At 43.0% G+C, this 24,138-nt stretch overlaps 1 protein-coding gene across 1 annotated transcript in view; it reads right to left on the reverse strand.

The window, feature by feature from the left end:
* The window catches only part of ulk2 (unc-51 like autophagy activating kinase 2), a 35,727-nt gene that overhangs the window by 9,661 nt on the left and 1,928 nt on the right, over nt 1-24,138 (reverse strand). Inside the window, exons 2-15 of the mRNA XM_040174476.2 lie at nt 21,574-21,666; nt 21,356-21,397; nt 16,921-16,953; nt 15,030-15,066; nt 12,434-12,607; nt 11,929-12,002; nt 10,929-11,030; nt 10,773-10,831; nt 9,273-9,355; nt 9,124-9,174; nt 8,931-9,019; nt 6,845-7,013; nt 5,903-5,960; nt 1,508-1,657 (exon numbers count right to left, since the gene is read on the reverse strand). Of these exons, the coding sequence (XP_040030410.2) occupies nt 1,508-1,657; nt 5,903-5,960; nt 6,845-7,013; nt 8,931-9,019; nt 9,124-9,174; nt 9,273-9,355; nt 10,773-10,831; nt 10,929-11,030; nt 11,929-12,002; nt 12,434-12,607; nt 15,030-15,066; nt 16,921-16,953; nt 21,356-21,397; nt 21,574-21,666 (1,214 nt within the window). The remainder of the gene's footprint in view (nt 1-1,507; nt 1,658-5,902; nt 5,961-6,844; nt 7,014-8,930; nt 9,020-9,123; nt 9,175-9,272; nt 9,356-10,772; nt 10,832-10,928; nt 11,031-11,928; nt 12,003-12,433; nt 12,608-15,029; nt 15,067-16,920; nt 16,954-21,355; nt 21,398-21,573; nt 21,667-24,138) is intronic.

Raw genomic sequence — 24,138 nt, forward strand, 5'->3', positions numbered from 1 at the left:
TCAAGAACATATTACCTGCATAAAAATAAGTAAATTAACTAACAGCCAAGACCGCAGACCTCTCGCTCTTTCCCACTGCCGCGCTCTCTGCGCGTAACGGGTTAAATGAACAACAACAACTATTCGAATATATATTCAAATACAGAATACTTGTTGACAGCCCTATTGTCCTCTTGGTCTTAGTTTATATTGAAAATGTATTACAGTGTCAATTTGTGCATTACCTGTCTTGATTTGCTTTATAATTCATAGGAATACCAGAGCAAGGCCAACTCTTCTCAGTAACCTCGCTTTAGATGTTCATATTAACATATCTTATTAAATGACCCCATTACATATCATCTTTGTTTCTAGTTGCAGGGTTATTATCTGAAACCAAGCAGTAAAGATTCATTGAATATATGACAAATAAATTCTACTGACCATAAAAGAATACAAATGAAGAGGGGCCTCTAATACGTCAACAGGATAGCTCTAATCAAAGCTCTAATCCTCCCAAAACCGATTGACGGGCAGGAACGCCGAACAAAGACACAGCTATGGGTGAGAGGATCCTCCAGAATCTACCTCACCAAGCTCCAAACACACGAAACACATGAAAACCCTCATTTTCACAGCTACAAAACCCATTAAATAACCTTTGACTTCAAGACGAGGGAACTGGAAGGGCCAAAATGCTGAGTGGTTTTAGGACTTGCAACCCTCTTACAGGAAGAACAGAAGTAATCTCTCGGTGGAACACGGTGCCACCCTTCTCTCTTCCTCCTATGCTTTGTCTTCACATCGAACCACCAACAAACCCTCCCAGCAACAAGGTCGGGACGCACTCAAGCAGGCACTTGCTGTATCTGATGTCATTTCAGTAAACATTATGGTTGATGTTACGACAGCCTGCATTTACATGACCTCGCCATAAAGTTTGTTTCCAGTGGTGAGTAAGACATTAGTCACAAGTGGCTGTCAACAAAAGAAGGTCCATTCCAAGTGTTTCATTAATCACAAGGTTCTTACGTCATGATACTACTCATATCATACAGGTAGGCTTCACGAATACCTGTATGACAGAGTGTATGTGGCTCAAGTGAGATCTAATGAGAACAATCTGTATTGGTTAAACTATAGTTTAGGAAGGAGAGAGACACAAGCAGGTCGTAGCACTGGACCAAACTCATGACAGTTACAGCCTCACATGAGCTACATTTTTGCAATCTGAATAACTGATTAAGCAGATTGTGCAGTGATATGTACTACAAAGGCCTTATTGTCATGTGAGGTACCCGGTCTTCTTTCTGTTGTAATACTGCAGCCAACAAATAAAAAAACACACAAAACAGTTTGTCTCTGCGTTGGCGTCAGACTCAAACCTCTCATTCGTTCTTTCTTGGATACACAAATGTTTCAAAGAATATATAATGATGAAAGTTTGTTTGGAAGATGACACAGTGATGGAGATTTGTAAAAATGTGTGTGAACTCTTCCCTTGGGACCCAGCAGAGACGGCTCTTACCTGGGGGAGCTGAACACCATGGTTGTCGGGCTGCTGGAGAGGTTCTGCTTGATGCGCTGGTAGTTGCGGATCTGGGTGGGAACAGGGATGGGGGTGGTCTCCGCCCGTGGGGACACCGGAGCGGGTTGTCCCTGGGTGGGATGCGGCTGTCTGGAGGGGAAGAAGAGGGCCGTTAGCCGGTCTGCTCGAGGGAGCTGCTGGGTCCACATCTGCGGGACATCTTCAGGGGTGTTAAAAACCATAATCATTCAAATCTCCAAAATATTGCTGCTTGTGTTATAATCAGAGGACGATTCTTAATTACAGAGCCTTTGTTTCTACAGCCTCAGGTCTTCTGTTTACTTCAGTGTGGAGGCAGGTTAAGGAACTTGAGTTCAGCCTGGCTTATCATGAGGCGAGTGGGCTGGTAAAAAAAAAAAAGGTGGGTGAGGCTTCCATGTAAACACAGAAGCAACACCAATCAGCTTACAGACTGCTCTGCTGGGGGCGGGGCTAGAGGCGGAGCCGGCAAGTGACACACGTAAGGCCGGCCTGCTGCCTTCAGCAGAGGGGAGGTGCAGAGAGACGCAGCTCATTTGCATTCTTTTGTTATTCCAGAGGAGACAAAATGTTCTCGAACAAAGAGTCATGAGCGAGTCCCCCGCAGAGGGCCCTGCTTTCATATAGAATGCAAAACAGAGGAGGAGTTGCGGAAATGGCCGTTAGAGTGTTAACAGTTGAAAAACCCGCATTATGTAATGATGTGGAGACAGGGAGGGCCTACGGGGGGGAGAGAGGGGGACACGTGAGGGAAAGACTAGACCAGACAAAGGACCAGGGAGAAGTGCTTTTGTCGAAATTCTGCACTTCTGTCATATAAAACGGACCGGGTGCTGTTCCTCTCCACACACTTCACGCTGATCACGAAGACATCGGACAATGTAACCGATGATGAAGGCTTCTTATTTTTCACCAGGTTGCTAAAAGCTTTATTGATCCCAGCAAAGGCTTAATATGGAGGATGATTTACGCGGTTGTTTCCTTGTTAAACAGAAAGAAACAAGTTTGTAGGTCAATCAGTTGCTTTTTAAAAGAAGGACGCGTGAAACGAGGATCTGGATCGGAATATGAGTTGCCGCTCCACTTTTTATATATAAAATCAAGCAATTCCGGCTTCTCTTTAATAATCTTCGCTATAATAATCCCTTCTGTCCCTTCCTTCTTCTAATCCTGTGCTTTATCTACCACAATCATCCCTCCCCAAACATCTCCCAAAGCTCCCGAGCCCACACACTGGTTGTGGCTCAGGGCCAAAGCGGGGCGCCTGCTCATGATCATCGAGGATCGATCCCGTCAGATCCTCCAGCCTTTAGATAGTTGAACATTGTTCAATAGTTTTCTTCGTGGTAGCCTCGCCCATCAATGTGTGAATGCGTGAATGATGACACGTAGTCATTGACCGGTCGGAGGACTAGAAAGGCGACATAAATAATCCATTTAACAGCATTTCTTCCTCAACTCCAAATCAATCTAGCACACACAGGGCGCAGAGGATAAACAAGTGATTTGCCAGGAATCACTCCTGCAGTGAAAAACAGGAATTGGTTGTTCTTGTGCCAAAGGTTAACTAATGGCAGAAAGAGTTACTGCAATGGAGGAGGAAGTTTGAAGCACAGCGGTGGGGGGAAGGAGTAAAGCTGGTTAGAGGAGGCTTAAGGCTGCCGCATGCACTCGTTTCAATTCATGGTTCTAAAAGTCTTGCGTGTGTTGCAGAGCAATTCACCGCCAGAACAACAGGTGGAGTAACGTGTTTTTGTTGAAGACGACCTAGAGAGTCACGTCTTTGTATGTGGAAGTTGTTGGTTTGTTTATTTATTTATCATAGACTTTATTGCCCCGCGTATCGACACTGCTGCTTTTCATCGCGGACACATTTGTCCCGTATTTTCCTCCACAACTTTGTTCCCCTCGACCGGCAAACCGGCGTTTGTGGAGATCTTGCTCCATGAATCGGAGGCCATCCGTGTTTGCTTATAGTCCGCCAATGACGGCTTGTAGAAGTGGTCAAATTTACAGATTTATTCCGACAGAAGCAGAAGCAGACCAATCGCTGCCTCACGGGCTGCGAGAGGCTTGCGTAGCTCGACGCACGCAAGTTGGTGTGAAAAGACACGCAAGGGGCTCTTGTGTCTGCGTCGCTCTGAAAACGCAGAAGCATAAACCAGGCTTTAGACAGAACAACGACAAGACAAAACATAAAATGCAGAGGCAACGGTTCTACTCGAGGCGTTTTGCACTTTCTGGTGATTAACAAAGGGAGGGGGAGCAAGAACAAAGAGTGATAGACTTTGCCTGGAGTTTCAGGGGGAAACACGCATAATTATTTAACACCTACATTTTTCTCTAAAAAGGCCTTTGTAAACTGGCAGCATGATAAAATTAAATTCCAAAATACTTGCCTGCATAATGTGTAATGTATGTCTAGGGTTTTAACTGGACGGTACAGCCATGTCCACATTACTACATGCACATCGTTTGCCGTTTTACAATACGCCAAATATTCAAGTGGTATAAAAACACTCCCACGGCCGGGTGCGTTTTAAAAAATGAACATAAAAACTGCAGGGATACTCATAGTGTCGACAGTCATAGTAACTTATAGCTAGTCCTTGCTACACATGACGCCCAGTTGAGGGTATGCTGACTATTTTTTTTTTTTAAACCAAGATTTAAAGCTTTTGTGGCTTTTGTGAGGTTCTTCTTTTTTACAACAACATCCATGAAAAAATCAAAACCAACAATGGATGGATCTCCTCTCATATCATAGTAGTGCGTGTGTGTGTGTTTGTGTTTCAAAGGGTGATCGATCTTCTCCCACTCTACCATATGGCTCAATTGTTGTCCAAAAACTATTAGAAACACATCACACATCTGCACGTGATGACGTGCTGTTACTCCATTTCCAGGCCTAACGTGACAACTGCATCATTTTGACTATTTGAAATACATATTTCACTTATTACTCCTATTATTACACCTATTATGGTCTTACGAATGGACAATAGTTATAGTATTTTCGGAAATATGTGCAATTATAGCCTTATCCCTTCATTAACAAAGGAAATGTACAGAGAATAACAGCAGGGTGCCTCCAACTTTCACAGTTTATTATTTAGTTACTTTATTATGTTATAACCTGATAAGCGAGTTAAAAACAAAAGGTTTGATATCAGAGAGGTCAATAAATGCTGTTGTGTCTAGAGTACAATGTGGTTGCAGGACGTGTGAGCGTGTTTTAACACAGCTGAGACCAACTAATACTCACTTTTGTCATTGTGGGCAAAAATTGTGTGTGAGTCTATTCATACGACACCGCCCTGAATGGGTCAGCTGCTGTCACACACAGCACCCCCTTGGCGCTTGACTCACGGCTGATTCAGAACTTACGCATCAGTGACAAAACAACACTGAGTGTGCGTAATATCTATAAGTGTGTGAGGCTGAGAGGAAGGGGTGTATCTGGTGGCCAGAGCGCATTAGTAGAATGAAGAAAAAGAGGAGGCCTCACTGAGGTAACAACGCTTAAAGAATAGATGATTCAACCACACACACACTCAAGGCGCAGTGTGAGATGAAACCTCACAGCCGCATGTCACACCTCCACCGGGCTGCCAGTGTATCCTGATAAGTTAAGGACCATGTTAAAACAATAAAACACCTTCTGATTCATTCTCAGAGGCTTTACAGACTCTTTTAAAAACGTTAACAAATGCATATATGATGTCTATGTTATTCACACACAAAACAACGTTCTTACATGTTTTGGGTCAATTCATTTTACAGCTGCTGCTATGCAGGTTCTTTACGTTTGTACAGAGCCAGACCAGCAGTCTTATTGCATTACAGGTCATTTAGCTGATGCTTTTATCCAAAGCGACTTACATTGCATTTTTAACCAATAGCTTTTTACATTTTGCCCGGGGAGCAATTAGGGGTTAGGTGTCTTCGACATGGGACATGGAGCAGCCGGGACTCAAACCGCCAACCTTGCGGTTCCCGGTGCACCCTCTCTGCCTCTGCGCCACGTCGACCCCTTATGCTAAACTAAGCTAACAGAGTAACATTTCAAAAGACTCAATCAATCCCTCAATTAACCAATAAGTAATTTTTCCCCATTGGACGATTGGTTATGCAGCAAAGAGATGCACACATGAAAAACAAAGCACAATAGGACCAAAAAGTATTTAGTCTCCCATGGCTTTGTTGCTCATTAATACAAAGTTTCTGTATATATTTCTAGAACTTAATTTCTCTTAGTTGCAGTCCTCTTCAGCGTTCAATATGTGCCGTGCGGTTTGTCACGTTTGCATTAATGAACATTATCCGGAGCTTTTTGGTTCATAGCATCGTACTCACCCTCCATACATGAGGAACTCCGTGGACGTCCGGCGGCCTGTTCCCATTGGCTGGTCGTCTGAGGGGCAGAATGAGAATAATGAAGGTGTTATTTAGTTATTAGGAGATTGAATGCCACTCAGATGACACACTTTATCTCTGCTTATATGGGAGGACTATAATAATTTTATATTTCATTTATAACGCACTCTTCGTCAAGAGATCTCAGAGTGTGACAGAGCCAGCAAAACATAGTTAAAAACTTAACATAGAGTAAAAAACGCCTTCCTGACTAGCAGGTGGATTAGTGTGTGTGTGCAAGTATAGAACATGATGGACATTTTACCAGTCAAGTGTGTGTATCAACTGCATGAGGACTGATGTCTACAATTACACCATTAAATGGTGAGCAGCAGTCTAACTTACTGGTTGTGGATTTGGTAACATGTGATATTTATATATATATATATATATATATATATATATATACATGTGAGTCTATGTGCTGAACCTGGCAAGGTGACAAACAACAAACAAACAAATCAAATGATAGAAACAAAACTACTTAACCAATCATGGAAGTATTTCAAGATTGACATCCGCCTTTGTAAGACAGGCACAAAAGGGTTAGTTGAGTTTGCTAAACACGTTACGTGAAAAGCTGTTATGCTGTTATGGAGAAACAAGCACTCCCTCTGAGGAGAGGTTCTTTCCAATGGGAAGGTAACTTGATGCAGAAATTGTGACTAATTCTTGTTGTAATACTGTGCGGCTGTTTGATTATATACAAAATGATTTTGACTTTGGATTCCATGGTGTGCCACATTTCTGCTAATGTACACATCGTGGCATTACAATACGACTTTTTTAATTGCAGAGCCTCTCCCACGGGAAAAAAAAGTTCAGTGTGATTTCCCTTTCACGTTGTGTACAGCAGAGTACGGTGTGTGTGTTGGTACTTACAGCTGTCAGTAGAGAGGTGAGGCACCAGGACAAAGTCATCAGTGTCACTGGACGAGTTCTTACTGCTGGTGCTTCCTGCAGACTCTTTGGACAGCTGCAGGAAGTTGGGCGGTCCGAGTGGGGGGGATGACAGACCATCTTCTGCTAATGTCTGCATGTCCGGGAGAGACTGAGTTCATAGACACAGACAGACGGACATCAATTGCTACATCACTTTCCTCTTTCACCCCCTTGTCTACCAACCAAGTTCTCACCTTCTAGGTCCCGTCCAACCACCTGCCCCCTTGACACTATCCCGTCTCACATTTTCCAGTCCATTGCTCCTGACCATCTTTCTTTTCTCTCCCATCTTATTAACAATTCCCTGTCAACTCACTGCTTCTGACTGCCTTACTCTCTGAAGGAGGCAAGAATAAACCCTTTCCTGAAGAAACATATACTTTAATGTATCTGAAGTTAACAACTACAGGTCTGTCTCTCTTCTGCTTTTTCTTTGCTTTAACAACTTTCCTCCTATCGCCACTATAACTGTCTCCTTGACCCTCACCAGTCACATTTCAGACTGAGTCCCCTCCTTTTCCCTCTGAACAACAACTGTATCGGCTCTGTCATCCACTCACATGGCTTCTCCTACTATAGCTATGCTGATTACACCAAACTAATCCTGTCTTTTCCACAATCTGAGACACAGGTAACAGCTTGAATCTCTATTTTTGACCGACATCTCTCAGTGGATGACAGTACCGGTTTACTCTCTTGTGTCTACCTGTCAGCGCCATCCATCCTCTTCAGCTCATCCAGAATGACCAACTGGTCTTCAACCAACTAAATTCCCCCACACTACTCCGCTCCTCCGCTTCCTTAACTGGTTACCAGTGAGTGCCCGCATCAGTTTCAAAACATTGGTATTTGCGTACCGTGCGGCTTCAGGACAGGACAAATCAGAATTTGTACTTTCTTGATTCTTGTTCTGTTCCATCTTGATTGAATGCGTTTATTGTAAATCCCATAAGATAAAAGCAACTTACAAAAGGTTACAGTCTTGAACCTTTGATTGTCATTGAAGGAATAGCATGAGGCTACTTTAAGTCTCATCTATCTGATCAATGAAAGTCACTATGCAAACGCTAAATCCTCCATACAAACCAAAGTTAGTCATGGAGTTCCACAAGGTCCCGTGCTTGGACCAATTAGATTCACCCTATCCAGTATATGCTTCCTTTATACAACATTATCAGAAAACACCATACATTTTCATTGCAATGCAGCTCATTACCTCAGAATCAAAGCATACCTTAAAAGACATACAATAAGAATGACATTACCCTGACTACTATGGAAATAAATGATCTAAAAGATATAGTTACTCTAAATGGCGTTGCCTCAAACACCAGCAAAAGACAAAACCAAAGTTATCTTTGATAATAATATTAAAAAGCAGGCAGAACCATACTACTTCTAGACTCGATTATTGAAATTCTATTGTTATTCTAACAAAAAGTCACAAGAAAGGAGTTACTCTGAAGAATCATAAAATCTTTCTCTTCACCTACAAATTCCTAAAGGGTAAGGCATCACATGTCTTCAAAAGCAGCGGCAGATAAATCTCACTACATTTGTGTAGTGAGATTGTGTACGCTTAAAGGCGCTTTAATAATGATGATAGTTAGAGCTGACTAAGGACTGCCTTGGACCAGCCCTTATGCTGCTATAGGCGTAGGCTGCTTGGGGACTTCTTAGGATACACTAAGCTCCTCCCCATCTCCATGCATTCACATTCCATCAATGCATGCAAGAACTTGGCTTCTTCTCTGGAGTGATTTGTGACTGCTAGCCTGGTCATGGCCAACACCCACTGTCACTTTTATTATATTCATTATTAAAAGTCACAATTCTATTCCTATTACCTACGTTATAAGTAATAATACATTTGTATATTATAATTTATGCTATTGTAAGTGATTGTCGGATTGTGTAAAGTTTGTTCAGCCATCTGAGGCTAATTTGGGAAATTGGCCTATGCAGGGGAAATTTAATGAAATTGTATAACACAATAGTAGTGTTTTTACAACGTAAGCAAACTCACAGGAGGGGAGTTGTAGCGGATGCTTGGTGAGCTGCCACAGGAACTGTCTGTCACTGCATTGGAAGCACTAGGGACCGGCACTGGACAAGCTGAGGGCAAAAAATAAAGATCATTTAACATGTCTTCAGGCCGTATAATGCAAATATATTGTGCTGTAAGTTATCTTGCTTTGGAATGTGATCTTTGTGCTTACATTTCTTAATGGTGGACAACGGCTCCAGGAAAGGATGGCTAAAAAAAGCGTCTGCAGCGTGAGGCAACAGATCAGATTAGAGAGAACCGACAGATTTCCGTTTATGTGATTTACACATTCATCACTTTGCTATATACAAACTCACTCACCAAAGTCCATCCTATCCTTCTGATTTCTCTGCAGCAGCCCAAGCAGAAGGTGGCCAAGTTGTTGGGACGTCTCCCTTGGGATGCTGGTTAATGAAAGCATTGAAGCATTAATATTTATGTGGAGATCAAAAACAAGAATTCTACAGCATTTCACTAAGACCCATCCCATTCTGTTCCTTATGGTAGTAGCAAGTACATGGCCTTATTCAAAGACTTCATATTGGTAGGGTTAATAATTGCATATGATACTCGATTGTTTCAGGATAATCCTACGAACAAATCAAGTAGAACCAATAAAATGGTACATGCAGGTGTGGGTGTTATCGTTTCCAAACTTATCTGTTTCTGACTGCCCACACAAAGACGAAATTATTGTCGCTTTGGATAAAAGCATCAGCTAAATGTAATGTAATGGGCTCATCGGAGCTTTCAGGTAACATTCAGGTCGTCAGCCAGTTTGTGATTCTCCACAGTGGGGGAGGAGAGGGGGCCTGTGGTTAGTAAAGCCTACTTTGTGCAACTGGGTTTTCAGAGAGACGCAAGGACACGCAGACGCAACAGTCCCTTGCGTGTCCCTAAGGTGCCCATTTTTCTTGACTAGCGTCAAAAGCTACGCAAGCCTCCTGCAGCCCGCAAGGCTGTGATTGGTCTGCTAACTACATCCTTTCTGGAGTATCACATTTCCGTTTTCATAGCACAATACCGGCAGATTTTTTTATGAGAGAATGAATCAGATTGAAGAGCTGTTGTCGGAGTAAATCCGTAAATATGACCATTTCTACAACCCGTCATTGGCGGACTATAAGGACGCTCTGATTCATGGAGGGAGATCTCCACAAACGCCGGTTTGCTGGTGGGAACAAAGTTGTGGAGGAAAATACGGGACAAATGTGTCCGCGATGAAGAGCGTCAGTGGCGATGCACGGGGCAATAAAGTCTATGGTAAATAAATAAACAAACCAACGACCAACTCTCACTAGGTTGTATTTGACAAAAAAACGTTACTCCACCTATTGTTCTGGCATGCGCCAGCCTTAAGTACTTGCGGGCCTCTCCACACTGACGAGGGATGGTCAGCTGAAAGTTGTTTTTCAGCTTCTCTGTGTATCTCCTCTATGCCACCTTGATCTCCCTTGTGCGAGTGTTTCTGGCCGGGTTGTACAGAAACCTGCAACCCCCCCACCAGCATTACTTTTTCACAGTACACCCTACTGTTTGTCTAGCTACAGTAGCTAGCAGTCATCTACCTTAAGCAGGGAATGAAAAAGGTTTGCAGGCAATGAAAAGAGTTTCTAACTGGGGGCCGCATGATTCCAGCGCCAGGAGCCATAGCGGTGGCTCGATGGACCGACATTGGCACAAACGCCATCTATCATCAGTGGTCTCAAAAACGGTACCACGGGTTCTTCTGATAACTGTCCCCTTAGATCACGGACAGCTACAGTCACACACTGCACAGAGAAGCCTAAAGGAAAAAGGGGAAGAGGTTTTGTGGCTTACATCGGTTGTAGAGTCTTGTTCTTTTCATAGAACATCCTCAGGTCTTGGGGACTATTGGCCTGAAATTAGAAATATAGAAATGAGATACTAGAAAACAAACAGAGACTATATATTGACCAATACATTTGTTACTGGCTGGTTGTGCACAGTATTGACCTGGAATGGGGGCTTGCCGACCAGACACTGGTAAATGACTGTCCCTATGCTCCACAGGTCGGCCTTGGCATCATAATTCTGGGACATGATGACCTCTGGCGCCTGCGGGAGGAGAGGCCACGTTAAGATCCGGAGCAGAGGGAGTTATGCAACACACTGTTAATGAAGCTGCCAGGGCGTCTGGCTATAGAGCAAGAAATGTCTATCCGTCAGGTATTTGCAGCTCATCTCAAAAAAAGCACTAATAATACTGTTAACACTGCTAATAAGGCCCAGCCTGAAGATCTCAGGCAGCACTCAGGCTCATACGGGCTCAAGAGATCACGGATGGAGGCAGATTGTTCAGAACCTTAAAAATCAATTCTAAAGCTGGTGAAGGTGAAGAGCAGCAACCCATCAACTATCGGTGACTGTTTTCTATTTCTACCTCACAAAAATAGTCCTGCACAGAAACATTTATTTAGTTTAAGTGAAGAGTGGCATTATCAGCACACCGTAGTGAACTTTAGTAAACTGACTCAGTTTCGGTTTTCCCAGTGATTTTGTTCATGAACAGGTTTGATCACGTGGGGGCTCCAGGTAAAAGTAGTCCTGCTGAATATTTGTACACTTGGTCTAACTGGGGGGAAAGAAGCGATTCACTTAAAAAGTCTGTTCCCCCTATCTGGGGTGACTGAATGAGTGGCGAGCACGGTCGTCCTCCAATCGGAGGATTGGTGGTTGGATCCGAGGCCCTGCTAACCTGCTACGGCCATGTTGCCTCGGGTGTGTTAATGTGCTAATGTAAGCTATTGATGGGCGAATAAGGACATGTTAAAGCACTTTGAGTGGTCGAAAGACTAGAAAAGCGCTATACAAGTAGAGTCCATTTACAATGTACTCAACGTCTGATCAATGGAGCATCAATGCCCAGCATTGATGCTCCATCTGGACCGACGCCCTGCTAGTTTTAAAACGACTGAACCTCACACACAAACCAAATACAGTAAAACACACTGACCATGTACATGGGTGACCCACACAGCGTGGCTGCCATCATGTTGCTCTGGAGGTATCGTGCAAAGCCAAAGTCAGCTGCAGGGCCGGAGCATCAAAAAAATGACATGTGTTATTATTACTAGGAACACAAACCACTATTGCTACACATTGGAGAAGAGTGTCAGAGACAGACAAAACACCTGCACAATATATTTTTTTCACTTAAATGCACTAATTACAATACCGTTGTTTCAAAATAAGACATTTTCATTGGGGATGGCAAAGCCGCTATCCGGAGTTGTATAATAATGGATTTTTACGGAAAATAAAATTCCCTTTTGTACCGAGTGTTTTTTTTTTGTTTAAGTGTTTGAACTGTACAAGTCTTATTTTTTTACCTTTTGACTTCAAAAGTTGGACCAAGTAAAGGCAGCATAACTTTGAAGGACCTGTTTTAGTTTATTATTTATTTATTTTGGCCCCCTGGCAACAGTTCTGAAAGGACCTTTTCTATTTAATTCTGTCACCTATTTTGATGCGGATGCCACTGATGTTGGACCTCTTGCGACCCGCGTACGACAGCAGGATGTTCTGTGGTTTCAGGTCACGGTGGATGATTCCTTTGCTGTTGAGGATGCGCATGGCAGCAGCAATCTGCTGGAGAAAAACCCTCAGAGTGTCTTCTCTCAGGGTCCCCTTTGCTAAAGGAGATAGAAGGGAATGAAGTTAATAAAACAACATTTGTTTGTTTTTATAAACCCACGGCGCCGTTAAGTAAAGCTCCCAGGCCTTGTCTAGACAATTTGGTCATTTTTGTTATTCGCCTCTGTTTTAATTATGATTCCAGTTTTTCTTTACATTTATTCATATTAATATCTCCGTCATGTTTCAGGTGTCTAGACTTCCCGGCCGTCTTGTCTTCAGTGTCGAGCCGCCCCTCCTGAACGTGTCTTGTTGACTCACCCTTCCCTTGTGTACTCAAGTGGCGTGCTAGTTCGCCTTGTGCTATTTGCCAAACGTGCCTGCACTTTTGTTCTTACTCTAGTTAGCTTTTTGATTACGTCTACAAACCGTTGTCACGTCTTTGGATTTTGTCCCCGCCTAAACCCTCTTGTACTTCAGCTTCTACGAATCTCGGTGCACCAAACCTTGCCTGCTTTCAGCCATGACTGTAAATGAACTACCTGCGACTCGAGTCGTCCTCCATAACTCCAAAAAACGATTCATCCGCCTTACTTAAATTAAGGCAATGATTAGCATATTACTGTAATAATCCAAAGGTAAATGCTGTAAATTGAGGCAGTGAAGGTCCCATTCCCTGGTGGTAGTGAAACAAATCCAATCCAATGTGAGGCTAAGCGGATTCCTCTCGCTCCCTCTAACAAGTCTTTGTTAGTGCAGCCCGGGCATGGATCCAGGAAGCTTAACATTACAGTAATCTAGTATTTGGGGGTTTACGGCTTGCTGCCCACCCCAGTGGACCAACTAAAAGTGAAGTCTCGTTCTTTAACGGAGGATGGATGTTATCCACACATTCACAGGCTGGAACGTGATACGTGAACACAGAAGCTCTCCACTCATGACATCAATGTCACAACAACAAACAAGATCCAGACTGGCAGCCAGCCGGGTCTCCAGAGGAAAGCAACACTGGTGGATTTAAAAAGACATGGATGGGGTCAGAGGAGTTCTTTAATATTCCTCGGGACTCCTGGTACTCCGTCACCAACAGGTCTCACCAGGCCCATTTAGTAACCGGCAAGTTTGTTCATGTGGAGCAGGTACGTAATATAAAAGTAGAGTGATAAGTGAGCTGTTCCAGCAACACAATCAGTTACTCTGCAACAGAAGAGTAAACACCTGCGGTTATCAAACAGATGTATTGGCAAACACACGAGAGGCCGACCTGATTTAAACTCTGTGACCCAATTCACAACAACTATTGCAACATGTTCGGAGTGTGGTGTGACGGGACAACTGTTCAGTTTAGTGTTCTAATGAAGTATCATGTGTAAATAAGGATTGTGTGAAAATATTGACTTTCCTCCAGAGATGTTTACACTCAATCTCCATTTCTGTGCTCAAGAGTGAACCCCACAAGCTCAATTATGCTGATCATTAAAGTGCATAAAAGGTATTTATTGATTGTTTATAATCTCTGTCAACCAAGCATTGTGCTGAAAGTCAACAGTTAACATGGTCACTTGTTACACTGAAACACCTACTGGTCTGCAAAGGCTGTTCGAATCAGGCAACCAAACATGAAACAAGCAGACATTGTGATGCTGTCCACAGTTCAAAGTCCATATGGCATGGCTGGGGCAAAACAAGCGTGCATATTTTTGATGACGCCTACTCAAGTACTGAGGTCACTGACCCATAAAGATGGCACGACTCCGGGGTAATGCAAAACTAGTGGTGCAACTTGGAGCGAGTGTGACTTTTCTTTGGGGCCTGTTGAGTTGCACTGCTGCTCCATGTCAGACTTTGGCCTAGAGGACTGTACTGTCGCTGAGGCATTAGGACTGACCAACGGTGTTTTTTTTACCAATACCCTTTTGTCTAAAATATACAAAACAGAACTTGCAAACATCCCTTCCACTGTCCATTGGACACAGTACATATCCAGCTTGAGCCGACTTGTTGATCTGTGACTAGAAAGGCATAAACACTGCGATCTGGCTCGGTAACAGAGAAGGAACCCTTTGTACAAAGCTGTAGTGGTTCCCACACTCACCTCCCCCACATGGAAAACATGGAGAAATACAAACACACACAGACATGCGCACGCACGCACGCACGCACGCACGCACGCACGCACACACACACACACACACACACACACACACACACACACACACACACACACACACACACACACACACACACACACACACACACACACACACACACACACACACACACACACACACACACACACACACACACACAGTAACATCTCCACATAATACAGAGTTACATTATTCTACAAACTATCCATCACACATGGATAAGGATTCCCACTCATTGGAGCACAGGAGCTGCAGTCATGGCTTCTCCTCTGCTGTATTTGTGACTTTGTTTTGATGAAAAATAACTCAGAGCGATTAGTGTGATGCTTACCTTGCAGATAGTCAGCAAGATCCCCTCCATTACAATACTGCGTGGGGAGACAAACAATCACTACCAGCCAACCAACTAAGTTCAGGTTCAACAACGTCAAGCTGTGAAGCACATCTTGGTTTTATGCATGCGTGTGTGTTTGAGTGTCTTTATCTTTGGGGATGAGTGTTAGCGCTAATCCTCACCAAGATTATGGCTCACCAATTAATCGTCTTAAGACTTTATCTGTGTTAGTGGGTTCTAAGGAGGAACAGCCCAAAGAGATGAAACAACAGTTGCGTTCAAGGGTGGAAAAAAAAAGGGAGCGGAAAAGCCAAGAAAGGCAGAATTAAGTTATATTCCACTTGTGCAGCGTACGGCTCCTCAGTGTAACCCTGTTTACTCCCTGAGTCACGTATGACCTCATTAAGCCTTTTGCTGATGGTGGAGTAAAGTGCTGTCTAATCCATTTTATTCCTTCCTGAAGTAGGGCGCTTTGGCTCTGGGTTATTTTAGGTTGTTTTCCTTCCTTAGAAACAGAAGTGTGATTCCTAGGTTACGTCTAAGGATCAGCATATGGGAGCATATACCAGGCCTTTTCACATGTTGTCCTGTCACAGGCGTGCTGACCGCCGCAGTGCAGCACCTAAATGTTCCCAAACATCATGTATATGCAAACATCAATATAATGAGCTACCTGTCACGTCTTTATTATGAAACAAAATACGTGACACAAATTAACGTCTAGTCCTAACGGCTGATCCAGAAAAACAAGTTTTCACAAGGTTGTTGATGGAGAATCTGAACATGGTTCAAAAGACGTTATTACGGGCTTTCAGGCAATAGGATTCCTAAAAGACTGGTGGATTTTCAGTGAGGAACTTAACATGCAGTCATGGTTGGTTTTCTACCATGGAGCTATTTGAGTGTTATCATAAAAAGTGGGAGAAGAACGTAGGAGGGAAATTATTCCCAGGTCTTTATTGTGAAAGAGAAATTATTGACAGGTCTTTATTGTGAAAGAAAAGAGAAAGGGGAGGAAAAGGATAGAGCGGCCAGCCTTATTGGGAAAGCACTGCACTGACAGACAGTTGTCCCACCCTTTGGACTTGTTCCTAATTTGTACTATTAAAAACTAGAACTCTAATAGACTTTTTTTTAATTTGATCAACACAACATGCACAGTACAAATTCCCTTTTATTGTGACACAAACAGTAATGAGGTTGAAATCTGATGCATAAGTATTCACCCCCTCATACTTGGTAGAACTCTCCACCAGCTTTGAAAATGTAGAGATGGAATTGTTCGTCCATTTTTCTGGGGGAAAAAAGCTGAAGCTCACTCAGACTGGATGGAGACCGTCTGTAAAAAGCAGTTTTCAAATCTTGCAATAGGTTCTCAATTGGATTGAGGTCTGGGCTTTGACTAGGCCCTTTTAAAACATGAACATGCTTTGATATAAACCCTTCCATTGTAGCTCTGTATGCTTGAGGTCATTTACCTGCTGGAAGATGAACCTCCGCCTCAGTCTCAAGTCTTTTGCAGACTGCATCATATTTTACCAAGGGTTGCCCTGAATCTGGCTCCATCCATCTTTCCCTCAGATATTTGGGAGACTTCCTTGGGCGCCCTTTCTTGTGAATGCAATTGGTTGTACCAGATCTTTGTTAGGGGTTTTACACTAAAGGGGGTGAATACTTAGGCAATCAACACCTTTCAGATTTATATTTGTAAATCATTTTGAGATCCACATAAATCCATCCGTTTTGTGTTGGTCTATTACATATAATAACCAACAATAACAATTTGAATCTGTGGTTATACTATATTAAAATGTAGAAAAATGTAAAATGTATGAGGATATGAGCTTTGAATCAGCAAATACCCAGACCGTCCTGTTTCTATACATACCTCCATGACCAAGAAAACAGAGTTGGGTGTTTCCTGGAAGAGAAGAGACACAGAATCAAATTATCCTGAAGCAGTGGTCAGCAGCTTGAAACAACCCACAGGACATAAAATGCAGCACTCGCTGTTTATGATAACAGCGCTACCTAAAACTTGCTCTAAATCAACATACAATTTTGATTATATGAATATACATTTATATAGTGCTGAGGCCACTAGCCACAGCAGTTAGCCACCACCATTAGCTAAAGCTAACCTAGCTACAGCCACTAGCAACAGCTGCTAGCTACAGCCACTAGTACGGCCCAGTGCCATAAGGCTGCTCAATCAATGTGAGAGCCCTCGGTACTTGGTTGTTCGTTTGCTTTCTTTTCCAATCCTATACATCGTTTTCTCCGCTTTAGGGGCAGCTGGTTGTGGGGGAAGGGACACACGGAGGATTACATTATGACACGAATGTATTCTGCGGCCCAATCAAGAGACGATGGGGTGGAGACAGAGCACACGGACTTTAGAGGACAGCGAGGAGGACTGGCCATTGTCACAGAACAACACTCTTACACAACCACAAACGAGAGCGTCCCCTTTACCCAACGTTACAGGAAATTGATGGGGACCAATAACAGCAACAAGAGTACTAGTACAAGCTGGTGCATTTTACTACACACTAGGTACTATTTACCTAGCCGTTTTCTCTGGCTGCTGCAGTCTCCCGACTTTGGTCTGTTGCCTAATTGCCAAGAAGTGAGTTGCATTTCAAGAGGCAGGTGCTGCCTGCAGCACATAGGGCAGCCTGTGTTTGAGGTATTTGAGGAGCTAGAAGTGCACACTTACGAAAGTAGTGACCGCTTGAACCGTTTACAATAACAACTTTTTTTTTTCTACAAGGTACACATTGGCTGCATGATAAATAAAACCCACTCTTGAACTTTGGACATTTATAGCTCTGTGCAGGATGAGAGCTGTGCGTCAAAACATTCCTTTACAGAACAAAATATTCCAAAACAACCATGATATAAATAGCCCCTCTATTATCATAACCTCCGCACATTCATGTAGCAATAGAATCTGCTGGATGGACGGAGGGATGAAATGAGTGCATCATCATCCAGAACTGACAGCAGAACACACACACAAACATTTGGGACAGCCAAGAGTCCATGTGAGACAAATAAGCACTTTGACGGTTAGTCGTTGAGTTATTGCGTCACACTCCAGCTTCAGGATCTTGTTATGCAACAATATGGGGGATGGGATATGGCCAAGTTGGAGAGGGTGGAGAAGGGACATAGAGTGTGTGTGTGTGTGTGTGTGTGTGTGTGTGTGTGCGCGAGCGCAATGGGGCGGGGGGAGCTTTTTGTCACGCAAGCAGGAATTGTAATCCAGGGCATTCTGGGTAAACTGGTCTCATTTAGGAGATAAACATGGGCTTTGACACCACGTCTCTCACAGGATCAAAGCCGCAAGGAGGGAACCGCGTGGCTCAATCTCGGGTTAAGAGGGGAGGATGTTTGCTATTGTGTAGGTGTAGTTTGTTATTTAACAGATGTGCTGATGGCCACTTACACAATACACGCGCAAAGCAGTGCGCAGACAAAGGAACATAATGTCCCGTAAACATGGCAGAATGCACGTGTCATAGCTATAACGGTCCTCCACATGGACTACGAAAGCCAGTTTTATGGATTTAATCTATATTCAAAGTTGTGGTCAGAAAAAGAAAGTGTTTTGGAAGAGAAACACATCTACTGAAGATAACGTGTGCTGATCAAACATGTTACAACAAGTCACTTTCTAAACCCGATTAGATCATGGTTTAACTTGATTAAAACTAGCTTAAAATTAAGATTGATTCCATTTGAACCTCTCTTTCAACGTTTATTTGACTCTAAACCTAGATTCAACTCCAATTTACAATTTCTTCCAGTATTAACGTCAACCATACACTCGCGGAAGTAAATCTTTTAAAGTGGGAGCCTTTTCAAGATCGATTTCTGTAACTTAATAACATTCCTCAAAGCCACACTCAACCTAAGGGAGTGTTATGCTGCTGCTGCTGGATCAATAGGCAGACGTTCACATGCTCATTACTGTGCTGCTCCATTAATTTAGCAAACAAGCTTTTTCTCAAAGAAGGAGAAATTAGAAGACTAACGAACAGACTTTACGCTGCCATGATAGAAAACTATTGAATGGTTTGTGAAGAAATACAGAGCAGGTATCACAGTTTACTTACTAGGCCTCAACTGAAGGCGTTTTTTTAGTGTGGGTAAGATTGCATCTTTATAGTGATTCAACTTGGACAAATTGAGAGTTTGTGCGAGAATTGTGCGAAAAAACTCTCGCTTGTGTTCATCGTTCAAGTACTTCAGTTTAAGTCTAGTTCTGATAAACTCAAGTCATTTAATCTGATATCAGTTCTAAGCATTGTCATTGCAACCCTGCCTAAGTACATGTCCCATTTCAGAAGGGGTGTGTGTGTGTGTCTCTCTCTCTCTCTCTTTGGCTCCCAGAGCAGTGACGGTGTTTTTCTTCTGAGCTTCTGTCCCAGGCTGTTAAATGTCTGGAAAGCAAAGCTCTGTGAAGGAACAGGGGGGGAGGTTGACGCACGGCATGTTTCTAGGAAAACTCCCAAGCTCCAGAAAACCCATAGAAACTATCCAACAACACCTAATTCAACTTCTTTTCAGGCCTCCTTAAATGTCAGTCCAGCTTCAATAGCTTGTGTAACACACACACACACACACACACACACACACACATACAACCAACAAGCAAATACTTGTCGGCTGTTATTTTAATGATGTGAATGTTAAATACAGATGCATATAAATACTTGTGTACAAATGTAACCAATGTGTTTATGATTAAGAGCACAATGTTCTTCATAGATTCATAGAAAAGTATTCCTCTATGGGGATGATAACGAAAATAATTTAGACCTCCTGTCCTTTCACAAGGATCCAGACTGCAGAACTGCCCGGTGCAGCATAAGGGACAGAGAGGAAAGAGAGCTAGCAATAGACCAGACAAAATACACATAATTATGAGTCCATGTTGTCTCGTACTAAGAACAAATTACAGGTTCACTAGAGGGGCAACAATGAGACGACCCTCCAGCAGGCCACAAACAATCAGAAACAGACTTCATGAGGGTTTGCATGAGAATTGGCATCTCCGCCACTGGCGCCCTGTGCTTTTCAACGAAGAGCGCAGACACCATCCGTCATCACATTAGGAGCATGCCACAACGCCGTCCAGCGTGCCTACGAGCACGTGGCGGCCGACCAAGATATTGATATTAAGAATTGTCTAAATAGAGTAGCCGGCCACATAGTTTGTTTTACCTTTGGGGGGTTTCTATCAAATGAAGCACTTAATGTTTGTGTGGCATCCTTTCTTACCACATCTCAAACTTGTTTTATTGAACATGAAAATGAGGTCACTGTACTCCAGGGTCACCAAATATCAATCCAATAGTGCATCTTTGGTATGTGAGGGAACGGGAGATTTGAATCATAGATTTGCAGAAGACAAATCTGCAGCAACTGTGTGATGCTATCAACACCAGCTGAAAGTATCCCACCAAGAACTAAAGGCAGTTCTGAAGACAAAAGGGGGTCCAACAAGGTGTAACTAACAAAATGTCTGGTAGGTGTATATGTGCACACACACACAGACACGTTACATTTCCTGTTTGGTTGGGTAAAGCCTGCAGCACAGAGTACCAACAGAAACCCCAGCTGGTGAGGCTGGGAGAAGACAGACTGGAGATTCCAGAAATAACAACGTGTGGCAACAAGAAACTGGAAAAGGGAGACAACGGTACAAAATAATGCAGGGATGGAAACCAGGAAAAAGGCAGCTGCCGGTTGCCTTCCAAAGAGCTGAAACACAGCAGGCTCTGTTGACAGAGTCCACCAGAGAGGAGACGCACATGGTTACACAACGCAACAGACAGACCACCACTGCAGGGGACCAACAAAGAAGCAGCTGCTAAGGAAAGCACACAGGGGATCAATGCAGCTAAAGGGTGGCAAAGTCAATCTTAACGGAGAATAAACAGGCAAACGCAATGACACAGAAGACACAGAAAGAGGACGCGCATGAAGAAACCCAGAGCACCCAGGATCCAATCATTACCTGTTCAAAGATTCCCCCAACTATCTCTAACAGAGCGTGCCGTCAGTGCAGAACGAGTAAGCCAGCAACAAATAACATCCCAGGCATCAGACCACTGATAAAGGCTGGAAACGGTCATCTTTCAAAGACACAAAATCAAATATTCTGCCCCCCGGAAATCCTCAACAAAAGCCTTTTTTTTTTTATATATACACTGGGACCTCCCCCCCTCCGGCCCCAAAGTTGTGAACGTAGGGGAAACATTATTGACTCCTTCATTCTCTACTAAGCTCGAAAATCATCAATAATGACTTACCTGGACATCATAAAGTGCCACAATGTTTTCATGCTGCAGCTCCTGAGCAAAAACAGAACAGAAAAACATTAACTTGCCAATGGAATCTCTTTCACCATCATCTTTTAATATTTCGATCAAGGAAGGTTCCTCTCTGTCGAAGGTGCAGACTCAAAGAGTCGGATCATTCTTTAAATACATTGAGCAGAAAGGTCAGAGTCTATTAAGCATTAACTTACCTTCAGGATTTTGATTTCTTTGCCCAGAAGGATCTGGGACTTTGACAGGTTCTTCTTATTAATGCTCTTTATTGCCACCTCCCAATCGGTCTTCTGAAAAATAAAGATAAAACAACTTTAAGACAAAAACGTCATCCCCATCCCCGCATAAAATTTGCTCTTATCGAGTGTACATGACTCTGATAATGTCAAACATATTCACATGAGTGTGCACACTGTCTGAAACGCCCTCTTTAATTTGCCTCTGATCAGCTGGGAACAATATTATAATATGATAATGAAATATAATAGCGTACTAAATATAAAATTGAATTTAATCAACTTACACATAGCGAATAGTTAAATATCTAATCATTTCTCAGTTGGCAGGAACACCTGAAATATCTAAATGTGTACTGAAGAAGTGACATGTAGTTAATGAAAATAATATATATATATATTTTTTCCATTAACATCTGTGCAGTGAATTCCTGAGTTGCAGCTGGACTGCACCGTGTAGCTCCTGCATCACAGGTTCTTAGAATTCGTTGGCTAGATAGTGTTCCTGATATAGTTGTTTCAGGGTCTTGCCTTTCTTATCTTATCCAAAAGCTTTTAGGCTGAGACGAGGAACTTCAGGATTCATTGAGTTACAATATAATAAGAAAGAGGTTTTAATAAAAATTAGAAGTTGTGATAGAGATTTCCTGAGCTTTCACAGTAAAACAGTCACTACCAAGAACCAAGAACAAAGCAATCTATCAGGTTGTATACATGTTCCATCATACGGGCCTAGTTGCCTCTTATTGGTTAAAAACAACAAAGCTTGAGTGCATTTTATTTTTAAACATGGTTTGTGTGTGAGCTTAAAACAAAGGCTGCACTGCCAGCAGGACTACACCTGCGTTGACAAGAGACGGAGGAAATTGTAGCCTTCCCAATGACACCAGGTCACTTGGGTTTCTGACAGCCCAGGCGGCCTCCGGCGCTGACCGACGAGGCGCTCAGATGACAGCTAGACGAGAGCCAGGCCTCCTGCAGGAGCGAAGTGAGACGGGCCAAATGACCGCCTTGGAGACGAGCTCATGAAGCAGGTACTTAAAGATTTGGAGGTGGCGTGAGCTCAAATGCTCTCAGGACATTAAGCTGCACACGCTCAGGACACAGTGATGGGAGGTTGGATTCCACGCCCATGAGGAAAAACCCACTTATAGTGCGGACAAATTAAATCAACATGCTCAGTTGGACAGGAAGCCACGGAAGACTAAGAATAAAAGGCTGTGATATCGAAAACAAATCTGGGTTAAAAGAAGATTTTCTTCTTCTGCGGTTGCACTTCGCCTCAAGCTTGGCAGAGAATCTAGCACATGAGTAAGTGTGTGTGTGTGTGTGTGTGTGTGTGTCAGCTGAGCCGCATCCGTACCCAGTTCACTGACAGCCTGTCCAGCCAAGTGTGACTGAGCTACAAACACTACCCAAAAAACAAATTCTATATTTGTTTTTTGTTTTTTTATCCCCCCCCCTCCACTGACCCATCATATAACGAGCTAACGGCTAGGTTGTGCACCGCAGAATGGAGAGTAAAGCACTTTTCTTCTGCTGGAAGTCATGCTGCAGAGACGGAGGAACCATGTCGTCTCTTCAGAATAAGGCATGATGTCATGTATGGATCCTGGCCGGGTGCAGCGCGGAGAGACCAGCATCAGCATCGCTGCAAAAGGACCACGACCACAAAAAGGAGCGGCTACACGCTTAATGTCTCGTTTGGGCCTTTAAAGAGAGACTCCAGTCGATGGCATCCTCAAAAATGTTCTACAAAAAAGTAGACACATGAAGCTTCAGCTGACGGACATTTCCAAAAGAGAGGAATTATGTGGACAAAGCGTGAAGAGTTGAACTTTTGAGTTATGTAATGCATTTTGAGAAGCATTGCCACTACGAATGCATCTCAAAATACTGAAGGAGCTGAAATATTTGCATCAGATTTGTCTTTATATTATGTTTTTTGGTCTTGAGCTTGACATTATATCCAACATGACAGACATATTCAAGTTTGTCCAGTGCAATAACTTCAGAAAGACTATTTTCACATAAGAAATGAATCAAGGTTCCCAACGTTCTTAGTTGAAGCCCTAATATTCATCCTTGATTATTTGCACTTTTTGCAGAGGGGTCCAGCTGTTACATTAATATGTGAAGCAAAGTGTGAAGCACAGTTTGCAAAGGAGGTTCATGTAACCAGAGTTTGACACATAATTATATTTGAATAACATTGAGGTTTCTTTTTACGAATTTGTTTTTTCTGGGAAATGTCTTCAATGCAAATTGCAAATCTGCTTCTAGCTTAATGAATAATCACCGAACATACAGAGGAACATGTAACAGAAGCAGATGACATCCAACACCTTTGTGCAAATCAGGTGACTGCAAACGTCTTGTTCCTCAGGAGGTGAAAAGAATCCTATCAAATAAGACTCAACAGCGGATGATAGGAGTTTAAAAAGTGCACACATCGATTACATGCCAGGAGCTTTTGAGCTGGACGGGAAGGCCTCCGTGGTGGACCACCGTGCAGCTAGATGCACG

The sequence above is a fragment of the Gasterosteus aculeatus genome, chromosome 1, assembly GCF_964276395.1.
Source record: "Gasterosteus aculeatus chromosome 1, fGasAcu3.hap1.1, whole genome shotgun sequence".
Lineage (NCBI taxonomy): Eukaryota > Metazoa > Chordata > Actinopteri > Perciformes > Gasterosteidae > Gasterosteus > Gasterosteus aculeatus.